General features: G+C 46.5%; 1 protein-coding gene across 2 annotated transcripts in view; it reads left to right on the plus strand.

Moving 5' to 3' along the window:
• LOC126548600 (band 7 protein AGAP004871-like) overlaps nucleotides 1-19,951 on the plus strand; it is a 499,956-nt gene that overhangs the window by 451,248 nt on the left and 28,757 nt on the right. For both annotated transcript variants that reach the window (XM_050196857.3, XM_050196858.3), the window contains one exon: nucleotides 9,722-9,804. In XM_050196857.3, coding sequence (XP_050052814.1) covers nucleotides 9,722-9,804 — 83 coding nt within the window. The remainder of the gene's footprint in view (nucleotides 1-9,721; nucleotides 9,805-19,951) is intronic.

The raw sequence follows: 19,951 nt of genomic DNA on the forward strand, positions 1-19,951 counted from the left end.
AGCCAGTGTTTGTTGCACGCTTTACGCACCCTAGCTATAACAATAGGGTCTCTTTAATCAAGGGTTCTGTGTCTCAGTTTACACTGTTTACGGCGAAGATGTTAGTCTCTTGAATGTCGGCGTTTTTCGTGTCCTGCCGTTAGGAGAAATTTTCATCTGCATTGGCTCATACACCCATAACAGACACCCGCCGTGGTTGCTCAGTGGCTATGGTGTTGGGCTGCTGAGCACGAGGTCGCGGGATCGAATCCCGGCCACGGCGGCCGCATTTCGATGGAGGCGAAATGCGAAAACACCCGTGTACTTAGATTTAGGTGCACGTTAAAGAACCCCAGGTGGTCGAAATTTCCAGAGCCTTTCACTACGGCGTGCCTCATAATCAGAAAGTGGTTTTGGCACGTAAAACCCCATAATTTAATTTTTTAACCCATAACAGACACACAGACAGACAACTTTATTTAGGTCCCGAGGTACACGCTACTGCTCAAGGCGGTAGAGCAGCGGGCCGCTCCAGTGTACCATAAGCAAGAAAAAATACAATCGCTCATACCCCCGTAAGGCAGAGGCTACAAGCACTCATCAAAGTCAAGCGAACAGTGCATACATTCTTTAAATTCACGCATGCAACGTACAGAATAGGGAATGTTTCAATAAAGAACAAGCTCAAAACAATAATCCGAGCCACATTAGTTAGGATAAGACGTTTCTGATTACAATGTGAAGCACGTAGCCCTTCCCGCATACGTTTCCCGGTAAAAATTCCTATTGCGCAAGATGCTGCGGCGACGGATGCTTGTGACTTAGGGAATGACGTACCTAGCCTTTCGTATTTAAAATAACTAGCCTGCCAACTGATTTCATTGTAGTTGCAGCACTGCTACGGGCGGCGGCCTGCTGTCAAAACTGACATTACTCCCACTACTATAATTTGGCAGCATGTTACACTCTTTTAACACATGAAAAGCGAAAGCATGCTGCACAGGTGGCAAGCTAATTAATTGTACTTCTAGAAGGCTCACACTTCTTGTAAGACATTACGAGCCGCTGTGTGAAATGAGCGTATGATGCTCTAGGTCGTCCTCCTCAACGACACATGCCAGCACTACTACCTAAAGATGTGGAATGCTTTCAGCCAGAAAGTGCTAGAAATGCGTAACACAGGCGGTAAACAATTGAAGACAAATGTGATGGTTTTACATAGTGACTGTTTATTAGTCAAACTCCATTTTCAGCTAGACATCCACTTTCGCAGGGAGGCTTTGAGGACTCTTTTTTTGCTTTTATTATTCATGTCAGCTGCTGCGGCTCAGTGTAGAACTTGACAAGTAAAGCCCTCACTGAACAAGGTCGCGGGATCGAATCCCGGCCACGGCGGCCGCATTTTGATGAGGGCGAAATGCGAAAAACTCCCATTTACTTCGATTTAGGTGCATGGTTAAGAACCCCAGGGGGTCCCAATTTTCGGAGTTCCCCACTACGGCGTGCCTCATACTCAGTTCTGGCACGTAAAACCCCAATTTTTTCTTAAAGCCAGCACTGTGCTAGACTGAGCTCGTCGGCCGGCAGTGTAACGCGGCCTTTCACTACTTTTTTTTTTTTGTAGGAAATATTCCTTTCATTTATATTTAGACAAACGAAAACTTAAGAACATATTTGAAATGGCCGTCATAAGTTTACTAGAATAGAGCACGAAAGTGAATAAACAGAAAGCACCGTAGGTAGCACGCGAGCGCCGCTCAGACTTCAGAAAACGGCAGCTGCAAGTCTTTTCTATGACGTCACGGTCGCAGCGCTCACAGCGCTCGCAGCCCCATTGTAGTTTACGCTAGGTTGTGATAGGTCGCGAATATCGCGACAACTGTGAGTGCGTAGAATTGCGCATTGCACATTCGTAGGATGTGAGGAGGAAGAGTTTTATCAGCACGTAGTTACTAACACGAAAACTAGCTCTTAAATACAAGCACTTAGATACTATCACTTAGACGCTTGCATGTGGAAAAGTTTACTGTATGTTGGAAACCGTAGAGAGTCGTGGGTGTTGGCGAACCCGTATTCTAAGGCACGCAGCGGTAATCAGTGGACAGAGATCGTCGCTTTCCCTGCAAAGACTTCACTGCCCTTCAGCCGAACACCCAGTAATATCAGTAGACTAAAAGCGTCCAAAAATGGAATAACTGTTCTGACCACTGCTAAAACACAAGCCATGCCGCAGTCAGGCGAGAATTGGCTGCGTTTACCACGCCTTGAGGAGTGCCTCACTGAATGTGCCTGTTTTGGGGCTAGCGGAAACGAGCGGCTAACTGTTGCTGGCCCCTGTTGGACAAAAGGAAGGTGGGCCGAGAAGTCGGAGTCGCAGCTGACATCGGCCGGGGAAGGCTAGATGTGCTGAGACTCCTTCGCTGCGTCGACGTCACACCTTCGGCGTGCCTGACAGCGGGGATAACATTGGCTCAAACACTGGCAACCTTGGAGTGTCGCTCACGAACGTGTCATTTCCCGCGTTCGACTGAATCGGGCTCCAGGATGGTGCGAGAGGCGTTGCAGACGCGACGACCATGCCCGCAATCCCATTGCGCCTGTGCCGGTGTGGATGCGGGAAACAACTTGGGAATCGGACGAAGGTTGCCTCATCTATGTAGTCTCCAAACGAATATCCAAGGTTGCCGGACGGTAAAACAGTAGACTTATTTCGCCCCACCGTGGTGGGCAGCCGCCAGTCAGGAGCTTGTAACAGACTCGCCAGGTCTAACGGACCATCCACCACGGCCTCCGTCTCGCCAGCCCATGTGACAACAGGACCGTTTGCCTTTTTGGCAATGGCTGCGTTAGCATCGCGGGGGTACGTGCTGCAGCAGTTGCGCAGCTCCAGAATGACGTAGAGGCAGCGCAAGTGAGGAAATCTGAGTTTGCTGAAGCCCTCCGACGTGTTGCACTTCTGGCCCAGGAGCTCGTCAAGCTGGCCGAGCATTTGCTGCTCGCACTCAGTATCGGCTTGCTCGACGAGCGGCCCCATCGGAGCTGTAACTGTTTGCACGGGCTCCAAGGAAGCAGCCACCGAGGCTTCTGCAAGAAGGTCTTTGCTGCATTCACAGTTGCGCCTTCGCTCATTGTCTAGAGCTTCGAGCTTTTCCTTGGCAACGAGTTGCCGAGCCAATCGCAACTTTCCAATGGCCTCAGTACAGCCTGGCACCAGCTTAACGGTGTTGACCACCTGCTGTTTGCCGTTCTCCTTGGGCAGGCTGGGATTGAACACAGTCTCGTTGCCGCAGATCTGGCCGGTCATCTTCGAGCGCACTCTATATATATTTTGGGCTGCGTCGACGTAGTAGACCATCCTGCCGTCGTAGTAGGGCGAGTCCATATCCGCGCTGGCCGACAGGAATGGAGTTTTGGGCGTGGCGTTGTTGCATCTCGCTTGACCACTATCACCACAGCCGGTCTCCTGAACTCGCAGCAGGCCACTTCGGCTGGCTGTCGTCAGTGCCAGACCGTCCTTGGAGTCCCCCACCTCAGCTTCGGGTGTGGTATTTTCCGCTTCCGCCTTCTCAAGCTTACGGTGAAGACATCCCGCCTCCTCCTTGTACGCCTCACTGAGCGCACTGTACACGGAAATGTGCACGTTCACAATCAGCGCATTCTTTCGTGGCTGGAGCTTAATCTTCATGGCCCACTCAGCGTACTTCAGGCTGTTGCACGCTTCTATGTAGCTCAGCTTCGAAGGCGTCGCTGCCGCGATCATGACGGCGCGGCAGGAGCTACCCAGCGAGTCCTTGAAGTTGTGGGCCAGCTCGCTGCCCCGGTACGGCAATCGCCAAATCCTGTCCTTCGAGACCGCGAGAGAGAGTCGATGCAGTTTCCGGAGCCCCGGAGGGACAGGTAGATCTTGGTACATGACGCGACGGGCCGAAGGCGAGGAACAAAGAGGCAAGCGGAGCTGCAGATGCGGCGTGCAGCCCGGTCGGTGATCGAGAGCGCGTTCTGTTCGCTCGTGGCTGGAGGCACATGCTCATGTTCGGCGCTGATCATTATAGCGCATGAGGACTCGCCCCGATGAAGATGACGCTTCAGACGGCACTTCATGGCTGTTCATTACCACGAGTACCCATCTACCTCGTAATAATAATAATAATAATAATAATAATAATAATAATAATAATTGCCAGTTTCGTTCATAGAGCGATGCACTGACCGCGAGAGGAAGGTTAAGAGTTGCGCTTGAACTTCTCGGATGGTATTGTAAACATTTGCGGATGCGACCTACAGGGATGCAGTAACATTTCTGGCATCCAAGCAGACGCATTTCTGTTAACATCCCTAGCTTCTCTTTTTATTTCCTCTTCCTCCTTGAAAGCCGTAATAAGCCGTGTAGGGCCTGTAATGGCGTCGCACACCCACCAACACGCTGTCCGTAAAGAGCCAAGTAAAGCTACATCATTTTCAGGTCTGTACAATGATATTTATTGCAATTTTAATATTTAATTAGTCTGTAAGTATTTAAAATACATGGAATGCGCTGTGAATGATATTATTTATTTATTTATTTATTTATTTATTTATTTATTTATAAATAATGCGCTGTGAACGTTATGTTTTATGACATTTGTTTCGGGGTTGCTATTCTGAATATTCTAAGAAATAATTTAATCACGAACGTAACACTGGATATGAGAAACTTGAGTGATCGACTAGTGTAGCAATATAACTCTCAGACATGACATGGATAAGCATATAGCATACATATACTTAAATATATGCGGAGCCCCATGGCGACTCCGACAGCGACGGTGAAAATTCGCTTGGAGTGTCCATGTAAAGGCTGTCGCAGTAATAATAATAATCAGCTCATATAATGTCCATTGCAGGCCTAATGTTGCAGGCCTAAGCTACCGGAGTTCGTCCGTCGCGGCCGCTGAAATGCCACTCTGGAAATTATTCGGAATGGGTTAAAAAAAAAAAAAAAAAGCCTGCATAACGAATGCACTCGACGGCACCGAGGTCGACATCGTTTAAGGTGCCGAGGGCTCTTGCGAAGCATCCGATGAGGACGACGGCTCTGCTAGTTCCGGCAAGGAGTATCTACTGGAGAAGAGTAGGCCCTTATCGCTTACGTCTAACGTAGTAAAATAATTGAGTCTTCTTCACCTTCGTATCATGCAATTTGTTAATAATAATTTAATTCTTAGTCCCTCTCAGATCAGTTTCAGGGGCAGGCTGCACCATGTGGCATGCTCACGTGGACTTAGAAAGCCGAATACAACTCGCTCGTCGTCATAAGCAATACGCTGCCTTACTGACGCTCGGTATCGCTAAAGCATACGATGCCGTGGAGCGCACTGTACTTATATATCTGCTAACATCCTGTGGTGTTCCGGGTTATATAGTAGTGTGGATTCACTTATTTTTAGGTGAAGGATAATTCTATTGCTACAAAAGTGGCTTTTCTTCTTCTAGGTATGAAAAACTAGACGAGTACCGCAAGGTTCAATCCTTTCCCGTATACTTTCTATATATTATCATGAGCACACTTCCCCGTAATGAATAAGTAACTACTAATGCTTATGCCAACGACATTGAGTTTTTTGGATCTGCAAGCGACCTCCACACGCTATACTAACGACTGCAAGCTTAGCTTTGTGCCCTGTAGAGGTGGTTAGATGTTAATCAGTTTTTACTTAATGCCAGCAGATGTGCTATTCTCGTCTTTCTGATACATGACCCAGTGCACCTCTCATTGTCTTACCACCTTCAAGATATGCCACAGGTAGTACCTGTTAAATACCTTGGAATTATCCATGACGCCTCCCTCAACTGCCGCCCACACATCGATTATGTGGCTGGAAAAGGTACCCGTGCAATTGGCATATTGCGTAGGCTGAGCAATCGCCGAATAGGATTGAGAAAAAGATACACTCCTAATAATATTGTTACGTGGAATGACACGACGCGTGACTATTTACAGTGTATTTACAACGAGGTATGGACGCTGGAGCAAGCAAAATGGTGGACAGCCTGCACACCAAACAGACCCGTCTACTTCGTCGTCTGCTCCAAGCAGAATGTCTCTCTCGGAATTAGTTGTCTTCGTAACATTACTCCCAGCGGTAGGAGAACCGTCTCGGTGCACTTTAAACAGTGATGTTAGAGAGAAGGCGGTACGCTTTATGTCGGCTGACGTGAACTATGTCCCTGGGAGCGATCGTAGGTGGCACAGTCGGCGAAAAGGGAACAATCTCGTAGGTGACGTCCGTGACCTGGCGGACGATGTAGTTAGGGGATGCGTACCGAGATAAAATCTCTGACAAGCCAACACGACGGAAAGGACACCATAGTAGAACTAAGGCACCGGGTCAGAAACGGACGTCGTGATGCAGTCTATCATAAAGGCGTTTCTGGGTCGCTTGCGAGGCCGACAGCTTAGCGAGGGCGATCTTACGCGCGTGATCGACACGAGCGATGGCACCACGTGCATATTCGCTTGGCGGCGCTGTAGCAGCCGGAAGTAGTGGGTCCAGTGGTAACGTCAGTTCACGGCCAAAGAGCATATAAGAAGGTGAATAACCGGCGGTGTCTTGGCGCGACGAATTGTAGGCGAAGGTTACGTAAGGTAGCGCGAGGTCCCAGTCACGGTGGTCTGATGAAACATACATTGAGAGCATGTCTGTGAGGGTGCGATTTGGGCATTCGGTGAGGCCATTTGTTTGGGGATGGTAGGAAGTGGTCAACTTGTGCTGCGTTGAGGAGGAGAGCAAAAAATTGTCGATTACACGGGATAAAAATGCGCGGCCTCGATCTGTGAGCGCTTGACGAGGGGCGCTGGGGTGTAGAATAACATCGTGTAGTAAAAAATTGGCAACGTCAGTTGCAGTGCTGGTGGCGGGCGCTAGAGTTATTGCGTACCGGGTCGCAATATATCGTATGTAATTTGGTCTTGCATTAGAATTTGGCTGCGTACTCCACACTGGAGCTCTAGCCTACCAGTCCCGCCCTCTGATCCTCTTAGAAAGAGAAGCATTACGTTTGTGTTTCAGGCTTCATAAATTTGTTGCAAATTCTGATATTTATCTAGAATCCCGTGTTCCTCCTGTTTCGTGCTGGTTCCGCCTTTTAAAAGTGTAGACGTTCTTGAAAATTTAGGAATCACTGCAGCGACGTTCTCAAACAATATTTATTTCCCAGCCTGCGTTGTTTTTTGGTGTCATCTGGCCGCGGTTACATACTCGGCAAATTACATTCGTGCAAAAATTACTTGACCCTTTGGACATGCGCATATGCGATGTACTTCCGGTTCCCAATAGAGCTGTTACCACGGATATTCAATTTGATGGCATTTTTCCTAATAATGAAAATTACTTCCATATCAGTATTTTAGACAGCCTATTGCAAGATCATCTGCAAAACCTTCAAACAAACATCGTAATTATGACAAATGCTTTGCGATGTTAAGAAAAGTCAGATTTAGGTATATTTTCTCCGATTCTTGATTGGACATTTTCTATTAAGCGGCCAGATTTTATACCCCTCTATTTAGCCAAATTCATAGCAGTGGTGCTGGCTCTGCGCAAATTATGCCCTTAATTACGCCAGCCGTGATAGTCACTGATTCATTATCATTGTGCTCATCCCTTACTGCTTCTCATGACTCTCGCGTAATGAGGACGTTTCATTAATTGTTACCTGAGTGCTTGAGAACTGTCTGTTGAATTTGGGGGCCTGGCCATAAAGGACTAATTACAAATGAAATTGCAGATTCTCTAGCCAAGGCATCGATATGACGCCTGGTTCTCCCGTATTGTACTTTGACTGCTCATGTCACTGATGCTAAATTTCGCAGGGGTGTCATTATGCAGGCAGTGTCGGGCGCCGCATTAACTAACTCTATGGATTACCGACATCTTCTAAAGTCTTGATAAAGAGATTTTTCAAAGCAAGAAAATTTGAACTGTGCATCACGAGGCGGGGCTGCCGTGTACCGTGTACGTTAAACTCATATCTACACAGGTCTGGTCTGGTCCCCTCACCATTATGCTCATTCTGTGGCGAAGCGAAAGAATAAACCATTCTTGTTGTCATTTAGGTGTTTTTCTGTAATAAGAAAAAAAGGCTACTGGAAATCCCGCTTCGCAATATTGGCCTAGATTTATCTGTGCCGGTGACCTCATCTATTGGAGGGTCCATTATTGGGTTCAGCCATAGAAATGTCTGCTTGGCACTCCAAAATTGCCTGACTGAAACTAATAGATTACCATGTTAGATTTATCCTTCCCCTACCCACCATAGTTTCCTTTCCTTATTTGTTTATTTATTCATTCCTTTAATTAATTATCTATTCATCTATTCATCTATTCTTACTTGCTTTATTCACGGTTTTCTTCTTATTGCTTTTTCTTTCTGCACTCCAACGTTCAAATTGTCAATTATCTTGTTGTTATATACCTAATTTAACCACCCGATTCATGGCCAATACCTCTCTGTGGGTATGCGCCGCAACCACTGAGGAGAAGAACAACAACAATGTAGCTTGTGTCATCGACCAGCTAAATTTAGTCGCTGAGCTTACGGTAAATAAAGGCGTGTCTTGTTGCACGTTTTGTTTTTTCTAAAGAGATATGGGTCGATCTACAGTCAAATTACTTTTTTTTATATCTCGGCGAGTTCAAAACATAGGGATTGACCTATATTCGTGTTCGACCTATATTACAGTAAATACTGCAGCTGTGCTCTTGCTTTTGTTTAATACTTTATTTTCATGAGATCATTGTCTACAGTTTATCTCTTGATTCTGGCCTGCTCACTACCTAGTTTTGTTTGAATTCTTCCCCATTTCCTATTTCTTATATTACATTGCACGACCCTATTCTTGGCCAATCCACCAGAGCGGGCATGTGCCACTAACTCCTACGTTTTTACCATCTCCAACTACTCTCCTATGAACCGCAGCTGCGCGCTCCGAGTGAGCAAACTTAACAGAGCTCATCTGCAAGACGTGAACTTTCTTGCACCTGCTTGACACGCTCTCCACCTGTGTGAGGTAGGCCTAGAAGATGGTGTGCAACCACGATGACTCAGCATTAGAGTCGGTGGCATACTGCGTCCGATTCGTGTTTCCTTTAAAGAGCAGCTCGAAGGGGAAGCCAGCCGCCTGCACCTTGTGCATGCTAAGGTTTGATATGACACTGCTCTTTGTCTGGTCGTCCCACACAGCGAGCGACGGCCCGTTGGGGCACAGCGTGTCTTTGACAACCTCAGTGTAGAATTTATAGGCGACAGCTATGTTGTATGTCTGGCCATCTGACCGGAACTTGCGGACACGATGGTACGACACGCTGGTCGGGAGGGAGACGACTCCGGGGCATTCTTCGTAGCCCACAATTGAGAACATTTTGCCGGCGACCGGCGCAATGTACCTGAATACAGGACAATTGCACCCGCCAAGCAGCGTCTTTAGCATGTCATTGGTGGTGTTCTGAAACACATGCGCATTGCCCTTTGCTTGCTCGAAGAGCTCATCAAACGTGAACGCTTGGTTCTTGTTGATCTTGACCGGATCCCGGCACAAAAGTTGTTGTTTTGCTCGTGACCTAGGATACTTGTGACATTGCCAACACCAGCTGCGCAGGTAAACTTCTGACACAAAAATCAAGGTGGCACCCCTCATTTTGAGTGTCAGCATTTCGCTTCTACGGTGAAGACTAAACGGGTGCTTCTTTCCTCTATCTCGCAGGTCTCTTCTTCATCATACCGTGCATAGACACCTACTGCAAGGTGGATCTACGTACAGTATCTTTCGATGTTCCCCCGCAAGAGGTAAGATATAAATATATTTACTGACTGTCCTGCTTTACCATTCGCTAAAATTTCTCCCTGATTTCCAGGCAACAGCATCAAAATCCCGCCTTTGCCTCACTGGCAGTTTTACGAAAATTCCAGTTTAGAACAGCATCTAAATGCATATCAGAGCATGAAAATAATTTCCTTTCTGTATGCAATAATTTTAATTGGTCGATGTAACTGCGTGTTTGTAGTTTCATGAAAGTAAGCAATGTTGTTGATATCTTTCGCACTAGCTGCAACAGCGTGCTGCTATACCTGCCGGTGAGCGAAACTGCAGATTTAATCTAGGCACCTCACCGGAAGTCCCATGATAGGTGCCCAGCAAGACGAGTGGCGCCGCCGCATTCAAGTTCCCGCACCAGAAAGCCGTGACGTCATGTATTTCGACGGCGTCTACTAGGGCCTAGTTAATTGTTTATCGATAAAAGTGGACTCACGACAACAAGTGCGCCAGAGAGCTGGAAGAACGCCTACATGATACTCATCCATAAGAAGAGCGACGTTAAATATTTGAAAAATTATAGGTGCACTAGTTTGCTTTCAATATTTTATAAAATATTAACAGGATAATTTCCGATAGAATCAGGGCAACACTTCAATGAACCAAGAGAACAGGCTGGCATCCGGAAGGGATATTCTACGATGGATCGCCTCCATGTCATCAATCAGGTAATCGAGAAATGTGCGGAGTACACTCAACCTCTCCATATGGCTTTCATAGATAATGAAAATGCATTTGATAGAATTATCAGCATTCATGGAGTCATTGCGTAATCAAGGAGCACAGGAGGCATACGTGAACAGCTCGGGAAATACCTAGAAAGATTCCACAGCTACCATCCCTACTGAAAAAATCCTGTATTCCACAAACCTATAACCCGTAAACCCATAACTCCGATATCTAATAACATCATTTGACATATAGGAAAAACGGGTTTTTCTGTGGGATCTTATATGTTTATAACAGATTATTGCATGTGGGAGTTATGCGGCATATGGATTTTTCGATAGGGTTGGTTCTCCGCAAGAAAAGTTGAAATTTACCTATGAAGAAAGGGGTCAAGCAAGGAGACCCGATCTCCCCAACACTATTGACTGCATGCTTAGAAGAAGTGTTGAAGCTATGAGACTGGAAAGGCTTAGGAGTGAGTATCAACGGCGAATGTTTCAATGACTTTCACTCTGCAGATGACATTGCCCTATCCAGCAACACTGGGGATGAATTGCAACAAATGATGGTGGACCTTAACCAAGGAATTGTAAGAGTACGGTTGAAGATTAATATGCCGAAGACACTGCTTAATATCCTGGCAAGGCAACAAGAACTCCTGATCGTCAGTCAGCTTCTAGAATCAGTTTACCTAGGTTAATGACTCACAGGTGACCCTGAGCATGAGAAGAAAGTTGACAGACTAAATATGGGTTGGAGTGCATACAGTAGGCATTACCAAATCCTGACTGGCAGCTTACCACTGTTAATGGAAAGAAAAGTGTACAATCAGTCCGTTCTATCGGTGCTAACATATGGGGCAGAAACTTCGAGGTTAACAAAGAAGCTCGAGAACAAGTTAAGGACCGCGCAAAGAACGATGGACCGATAATTGTTAGGCGTAACATTAAGAGACAGGAAGGGAGCGGTGTGGATAAGAGAGCAAACGGCGATAGCCGATATCCTACTTGACATTAAGAGAAAGAAGTGGAGGTCGGCAGGCCATGTAATGCATAGGATAGGTAACCCCACGCATTACGCAATTATAGTTACAGAATGGGTGCCAAGGGAAGGGACGCGCAGTTGAGGACGGCAGAAAATTAGGTGGCACAATAAGATTAGACGAGAAGAAAGGGGGTTAACCGAGAGGCCCGAATTTTATTAGTCATATCATAAGAAGCCAACGAACACTGACACCAAGGACAACGTAGGGGAAATTACTTGTGCTTAATAAATGAAATAAAGAAACAATAGATTAATCGAAATGAAAGTGGATGAAAAAACAAATTCCCGCAGGTGGGGAACGATCCCACAACCTTCTCATTTCGCGTGCGATGCTCTACCAATTGTGCTACCGTGGCGAAATGAAAGTGGATGAAAAAACAAATTCCCGCAGGTGGGGAACGATCCCACAACCTTCTCATTTCGCGTGCGATGCTCTACCAATTGTGCTACCGTGGCGTCGTTTCACTTTCTTGGGTATTTATGTTTCCTAGTAGAACCCTGGGAGTGTTAGCCAGCGCTACCATTCACAGACCATGGCGGCGGATGTAGAACATCCTTTCTGCCGCAAGGTCACGTTAAATTAAATTATTAATTGTCAATTGTGCTGGCCACATAGCTCTGACAACGTGAATGTTTCATCTCGCATGTACTAATAGGTCATACCCTCGTTTTTCACGCTATAAATATTTACTAGGTTAGCTGTTGCTGCAAGGGGCTTTGGCTCTGCGGCCTGGAACCTGACAGAGTAGATAAGCAGAGAGGGCCAAGGCACTTACAAGGCAACGTAGAACGGAAGACGAGGCGTTTATTTACATCGTTACGTAAAGAGCGATCCGCTCAACAAGCTGCTCGGGCACGAAAGGCGAAGACTCCTTGCTTTTATACCCTCCCGGGAAAACCCTCGTTCTGTAGGAGGAGGCTAGCGTCAGCTGCCGCACGAGCTGCCTGTCGCAGCTGCTGCTCGGTCGTCAGGGCAACCAGCTCTGAAACTTCGCGCGCCAACAGCAGCGCCATAACACACGGCCTACAGCGAGCAGCGGAAGCAGTTTTCAGCAGCACATGCTGCCGTCTGGCGTCGTCAATTTCACCGCTCATCTTGAGGTACATATGCCCAGGTTCTGGCTGGGCTCAGAACTGGCGTGCTAGAACGTATGAGCGTCGCGCTTCTACAACGCGCATGGGTATGGCCAGAGCTTGGCTGAACGCATGGAGCTAAAGTGAACGTTTACACAGGCTCGCGTCTGTAATCACCCAAAATGCCGTGCCATTTTCGTGGCCTCTCTATCGGATAATGTCAGCATATTTCGCCTGCACACTCAAGCTGCCGTCGCACCTCCAGGCCAGCGCTGGTTGCCCATACCGACCACGCAGGCGCCTTCCTGTGTCTGACGTCGCTTGCTCTCCGACACGCAGCTAGAAAGGGAGGTTTCACGCTGGAGCCCAAAACGCAACACACAGACGCCTATGCGCGCCGGCACGCTTGTCCATGTTCGCTGCGGGAAACATGGGGCTTTCAGCGTCTTCAACTCTCCGAAACGTCTTCGTTGTCTGAGCAATTTAGTTGAAGAACATGGCGTTGTCTTTGGCCGCGTTACATGAGTGTTCGTCCCGGAGGCGAGTCGTAACACTATTTCTTGATTGAACGAGAAGGAGAAGAAAGGGGTTAACCGAGGGGCCCGATTTTTACTAATCATATCATCAGACGCAAACAAACATAGAAACCAAGGACGACAAACTGGAAATTACTTATACTTACTAATTGAAATAAAGAAATTATAAATTAATGGGATTGAAAGTGGATGAAAAACAACTTGCCGCGGGGAGGGGGGGGGGGAACGATCCCACGTTTTCGCATTAGGCGTGCGATGCTCTACCATGAATGGATGGATGGATGTTATGAGCGTCCCCTTTGGAACGGGGCGGTGGGTTGCGCCACCAAGCTCTTGCTACTATGCTGCCTAATATCCTACCTAGGTTAACCAATGAAAAAAGAAAAAAAAAACACTATGAACTACCGCGTCCAAACTTTCTGATCCCCTATTGCGAATTGTGCTTTTGTACGTCTCCGTCTTTTGTCGTTTCCCTACTTTTCTTCCACCAATCTTCCAATCGCCTCTTACTAATGTCTATTGCGGACCTGTTTGCTTTACCACTGCTCCCGCTGAACCCAAGGGCTTCAAGGAGGCCAGTGGTGCCTAAATCGACCGCTGGGTAGACGTCTTCACATTCTAATAAAATATGCTCCGTCGTTTCCCTAGCTTTACCGCAGCAAGCACATGCTTCTTCTTCCTTCTTATATCTCGCTTTATAGGTGCGTGTTCGAAGGCATCCCGATCTCGCTTCGAAAAGTAATGAGCTTCCCTTTGAGTTATCATAAATGGTTTCTTTCCTGATTTCGTTTTTTCCTCTTAAGTAGTTACTCATGGCAGGTTTCTTTTCCATTGCCGCCACCCATGAGATTAATTCAGCCTCTCTGACTTTCCGCTTGACCTTCCTTGTTGCTGTGTTGCCCACCCCACAGGCCGCATACTTGCTGGTAAGCTTTCTAGTTCTTTTCCTCCACTGTGAATCAATGTTTTGCCTGTACAGATACCTGAACACTCTCCCAGCCCATTAACTTTCTTCCATATTCCTCAGCCGTTCTTCATACTCAATTTTACTGCGAGCTTCCCTCACTTCAAAACTAGTCCAATTGAGCTACCGCAGACCGCAAACTAGACCAATTGAGCTACCGCAGCGCCATCTTTAGTTAGTAATTTCGTTAGTACTTTCAAGTAGTAATTACAAGTAATTTCCCCTGTGTTGTCCTTGGTGTCTTTGTTTGTTGGCTTCTTATGATATAATTAGTAAAAATCGGGCCCCTCGGTTAACCCCTTTCTTCTCGTTCATTACATAACGAAGGTCTCGAATCCGGTGACATTGACGGCTTCAGGTAACACGTGTGGATTTGTTGCCTTCACTCAAAAAAGATCACGTACACGTGACGTCTGTGGCAGATAGGATATTCCACATCCGCCGCCAAGGTTTGTGAGTGGTGGCGCTGGCTTACACTCCCAGGATTAGTTCTAGCACTAACGCATAAATACCCCAGAAAGTGGAGGGGAAGACGGCGCCGTGGTAGCTGAATTGGTAGAGCATCGCACGCGTAATGCGAAGACGTGGGATCGTTCCCCACCGGCGGCAAGTTGTTTTTTCATCCACTTTCAGTTCAAAAAATTTATAATTTCCTTATTTGAATTAGTAAGTGCAAGTAATTTCCCCTGTGTAGTCCTTGATGAGTTTGTTTGTTGGCTTCCTATGAAATTTTTTATTGCAGATTTCAGGTGTGTTAGACGCCAGTAGGAGAAATGAATGAGATTTGGGGCCGGATGTAAAGCCTCCTCTTGACCTTTATCCGCACCGCTCAGTATTTAGCCGATATTGTGTCGATATTCTAAATAGCATAGGAATAAGGTGGATGCTCGCGAGCACGTTGCCGACTTGCATATTTTTACCACGTGCTTTTGTAGAATGGTTACTGGATCCTTTTTCTCGTTTTCTTTGTTTGCAGAAACGCCTGTATAGCAAACAGGCTCGTTGATTTGCTGCTTCTCCGAAAGATGCACGTCAGTATAATCATGGCCTAGAGCGTTATCTCAAATGTCTCAGAAACAATCCACAAGCAAAAAAGAAGTGAAAAAGAGAAAAAAAGAAGGAAAAAGGCGTCACGGCAATAAAAATGCGAGACGAGAAATTCAAAAGCTTTTTTTTTCTTTTTCCCTGCAGGCGTGTAGGCTTCAGCTTCCGTCTGATGTGTTTCTTTTGAACATCGGAGCTGAAATGGGGGTTTATTTTTCAACCATGTGGTCGCGATGACCTCTAGCTGCTTCGCTTTTATTTAGAGGTCCCCAGCCGCGATAGCTATTGCAGAGCGGGGTGTCGGTTTTCGCGTTTGCTTATTTTTCTCAGCCGCCGCGGCGTGGCTGTTTCTCGCGACCCGAGGTATAATTTTAGGGGAAACGCAAACACTCATCTCAGCAACGAGGAAGTCGCACCGTTTTCTTTCGCCGCCACTTCAGTTCGCGTTTTGCTTTGTTTCTGAAGGTCGAGCTGGAAGAGAAAGAAAATGCAATTGTGGAGGTTGGCGCGGGAGCAGCTTGGCTCAGGCACACTCTTGCAGGCTTGGCGTCGAGAGATAGGACACGAGTTTTCTGCGCCCTCAGGCAGTGTAATATCCGGACCATCCACCGCCCATGACAAGTGTTCATAGCGCTTCGAGGACGCAAGCGATTTTACCAATCGCATCTAGAGTCCTTCGCGGAGGACCTTTTAGAAAAAGAACTGAGCCAAAGCCTTCACGAGAGCATAAGAGCCGTGAGAACAACAGCGAAAAAGCGCCCGGATTCGCTCTTCCAGTTGCAGTGAAGTAAGAAAAAAATAACGGGGCAGCGTGAGACTCATTCTTTATGGTAGCTTTACATGGAGTTGACACCACTCAGTACAAATGGTTGATGCTTTACGCGCTGATTGGGCGCAGGAAGGAGTACACCCATATCCCGTTATCTGTTTCATTTTCGTGGAGTTTTTTGAATCAGCGCGAAAGTCGCTCAGTTGGCTGTGCTGCACGGCCACTTTAGGTTTCAGCCTTTCGTTCCCCCTTCCTTGTTCTGTTTCAATTCACGTTGGCAGTCGAAATTAACCCAGAAATTTCCCCACCCACAGCCTTTCCAATCGACGTTGTTGTACGTAGAGGTGTTCGAATATCGAGAGTTTCAAACCTAATTGAATACAATTAGTCCATATAAACGGCCTTCGTATATCAAATGAAATGTCGATTATTTCCAATTACTAAAAAAGAAAAAGATCCACGGAGTCTGTTCGGCAGCAAAGGACTTGCTTGCATTATTTGGTATACGAAATGCCGTTAACTCGTTGGCCGGTCAACTGAGAAGCGCAACCGACACGACAGTGCTGTGGCTATGTCGTGGCGCTGTTTAGCTCGTGGTCGTGGGTTCAATCCTGGCCATGGCGGCCGCATTTTCATATGGACGGAATTCAAGAATGCTCATGTACCAGTACATTAGGGGCTCGTTAACGAACCTCACCTGGTCAAAATTAATCTAGAGCACCCCGGTGTGGAATTCTTCATAATCAGATCGTGATTTTTGCACATAAAAACCCGGAATTCTTTTTTTTAACATGGAATTTGTTGGCGGCTTCAGACGAGACATGTGTACTCAGCGGCTGATAACTATTACACATGAGTAACCGCCTCCACGTGTTTGTTCAGGAACTGAATAGTCTGCGCAACTGCGCGATTCTGCGGCTTCAGAATCATTCAGACAAGTATCCGTTTGCTTCAGTCTTTCTCCCTGGCGCCTGCGAAAACTGTCGTCGTTGTTGTACCTTATAGTATTCGAACAAAACGAGTATTTGACAACTTCGAATAGTGAATTATCGAATCGAATATGAATCGAATTGCAGAGACTACTCGATTCGTATTCAAAATTTCGAACATTCGCAGGCCCCTAGTTGTGCAGCCCTAAGATTAACCAATAACCAAGTCAAGTGAACAATCAATGAGTGTACTTCTTAGGAAGCTCAAATAGATGACTTCAAAAGTCGAAGTAGGAGAGCAACGTTTAATACAACGGCGTTCCAAGCACTATATTGATCACTCTGGACCAGGTTCCAATTATTCTGATTTGGTTTTCTCTTTCTTTCTTTTCATTTATCACTTCTTTCACCAGTCGAACAACACTCAATTGATCAACGTTTAACAGTGCGTAAATCAGTCATCAGTCATATGCTGTAAATGAATTAGGCGGGGTAAGTTGCTAGACGAAACAAATAAAGGAATTGTCGTTTTGAGCCGGAAATAATAAAGCTGGTACGCTGCGGAACTTCTTAAAGACAGGTCCTCGACGCTTGTAGCGAATACATTAGCGAGCTTTAAGATAATGTAAAGAGATTGTTAGCATGTGACGCAACGCTAACGCTGAGATATGCTGCGGAACGTGGCGCAAATAAAGCTTTTAGAAGAGTGGAACTCTAACGCAAGGGCGAACTGTTGCTGCACCATCTAAATGTAAAAACATACGCTAACCGAATGTGCAATAACTGTTAAGTTAACGCATCGCTGTACCTTCGTTGCTGTGGGAATGCGTCAATAAGTCAAACTAATCCGAGGTCGCAGTCGCTTGGTTACTCGCTCTTTGCAATTACCTGTAGCGACGTGTTCTTTAGTCCAGTGTCGTGACTCGTGAGGGAAAATTCTTTTGTGGAAAACGTCCGCGTATCCCTTTCTTTTCATGTAGCGGGTACAACACCGATCACACTTCGCTTTTCTGTGATCATTCTGGCGTTCGACCACTTCGCATGACGCCCGTGCTAGCGTTCAAGCAGGTTGTGAGATTCTCTCGACGCAAAAGTATACGAACTACAAAAGAAGGTTTCCATTCTCTCTCGTTAAGCCTATAGCACCGAGAATCGAACAACGGATTGTGAAAGCAATGTCCCGTTGTTGCCACAATGCTCCGCGGTCAAAACATCCAGACACAAACCTAAAGCAAATGCAAGCATCTGTTGAGAATGAGAGTGCCGCACAGTCCAGGAACGATGACTCGAAGTATATGAAGCAGCCGGCTCCGTGTTCCCCTATACAAGGCTCCTCTCGTACGTGCCTTAGCGTGGGGCGCTAAATCTCCATAATATAGCGTACGCACGGAAGACCCCCGTGCTGCTTGTACAGCGCCATGCGCTGTGCCGAACACGCAACGCTAATGCAAAGTGCGTGTGTTTGCCACTATACACGCTATATTTACTCTCGTCTACGCAGAAGCTTTCTACATTATTGCAAAGGTGACCGGCTGGTGACACAAAGTGCTCTTACGAAAGAAACTCTTTGCGAGTTCGGCACCCTGTAACCAAAATTGTTTTCTGGCAGAAGGTTAATTGGACACTAATCGAGCGTACTAAGTCAGTTGATCCAGTCTTTATAAGATCCTTGCGTTTTTTTTGCAATATAATAAGAGTTGATTGTATGCTGAGAAAATGCAGACCAAACTTTCAACTTCTATAGGCATGCTCGCCCAAAGAGTGGCGCCCCCCCCGCCCCCCCTTTTTTTTTTATTGTAGAGACTACGGACCGAATTCACGAATGTTTCCGTTCGTAAACACGATTTGTCACTCCTCGACCGTTTAGGGTAATAATATATCTGTTATCACAATTGGCCGAAACCTTTTAGGAACAGTTTTTAGCTCAAGGACATTTTGGTGAATACGGGCTCTGATTCTTTTTGCTCTTATGCACCCATTTAGAGCAAACGCGCTTAATCTCGACCTCAGTCGCCATCTGTCCGTGCGCCCCGCACAGGTAGTGAGAGTTCATCACGGGGCGGGTAACGATGGCAAAGCCATGACAGGCCAATGCCTGCGGCAAACGTGCAGGGTGCTCAGGGTTATCGCGCCAGTTTGTTCTGCCGATTCCCACACGCCCTGACAAAAGATGGCTGCCACCTGCAAGCGTTAGAAATTCTAGTCTATATGAAAAATTGTCCGAAAGCTGCCAGGAATTCTCTTTGATTACTTTAGCGAACAATGTATTCGTGTTTTTTTTTATTGGTAAACAATTATTACCTTCAGCGCTTAGCTTCCGAAGATGGCGTCGGCAACCTCGTTATATTTTTGCATCGCTCATGACTTACCAAGTCCCCGTTCATTCCGGCCTATTCAAAATTTTGACAAGTGCGATACATCTGTCTAACTTCATGTTTCCCTTTAGTGTCCGTTAATGAGCTCCCATTTATCATTTGTCCTTGATCCACCCCTTCCCTGCAAGGAAGAACGCAGTGTCACAAGAAGGCCTTCGGCTAAGTGTACAACAGGGGTGAGAGCGACGCGGCTAATGGCAAGACAGTTCTATGTAGCTCCACGTGAGCGCTTTAAATACCACTGGAAGAGTGAGCGTATCTGAACAAAATATTATACGAATATAATCTGCAAAACTCGAGGATGCATTGTGACGGCCGTGCATTCCGCCCTTCCCTGGAATTCAGATTGTTCGATGAAATCGCAGCGCCCATTGCCCGCCGGGAGCCGCACTTATAGCGCGGTTTTTCTATACAAAACTGTGCCGTAAAAAACTAGAAATTGGAAAGAATGCACAAAATAGCTTCCACGGGGCCACCCTCATAAATATAGCTGTAAGTGACCATTAAACGCTCCTGCTGTCTCACTCTTTTTTTGTTACTTTTCTTTCGAGGCATCATTGGCTGTAACTTTATGTTCTTCTTTGATATATCGATAAGCTTTATTACGCTCGAGTGCGTGCGCTGGGCAGGGATCTTTTCGCGCAATTAGGCCTCGCGCTGCCAAAATTCCTACCCCACGTTGATTAATCTTAGTCATCCACTTTGTCGCACTTTC

This window comes from Dermacentor andersoni, chromosome 1 (assembly GCF_023375885.2).
Source record: "Dermacentor andersoni chromosome 1, qqDerAnde1_hic_scaffold, whole genome shotgun sequence".
NCBI classification, from domain to species: domain Eukaryota; kingdom Metazoa; phylum Arthropoda; class Arachnida; order Ixodida; family Ixodidae; genus Dermacentor; species Dermacentor andersoni.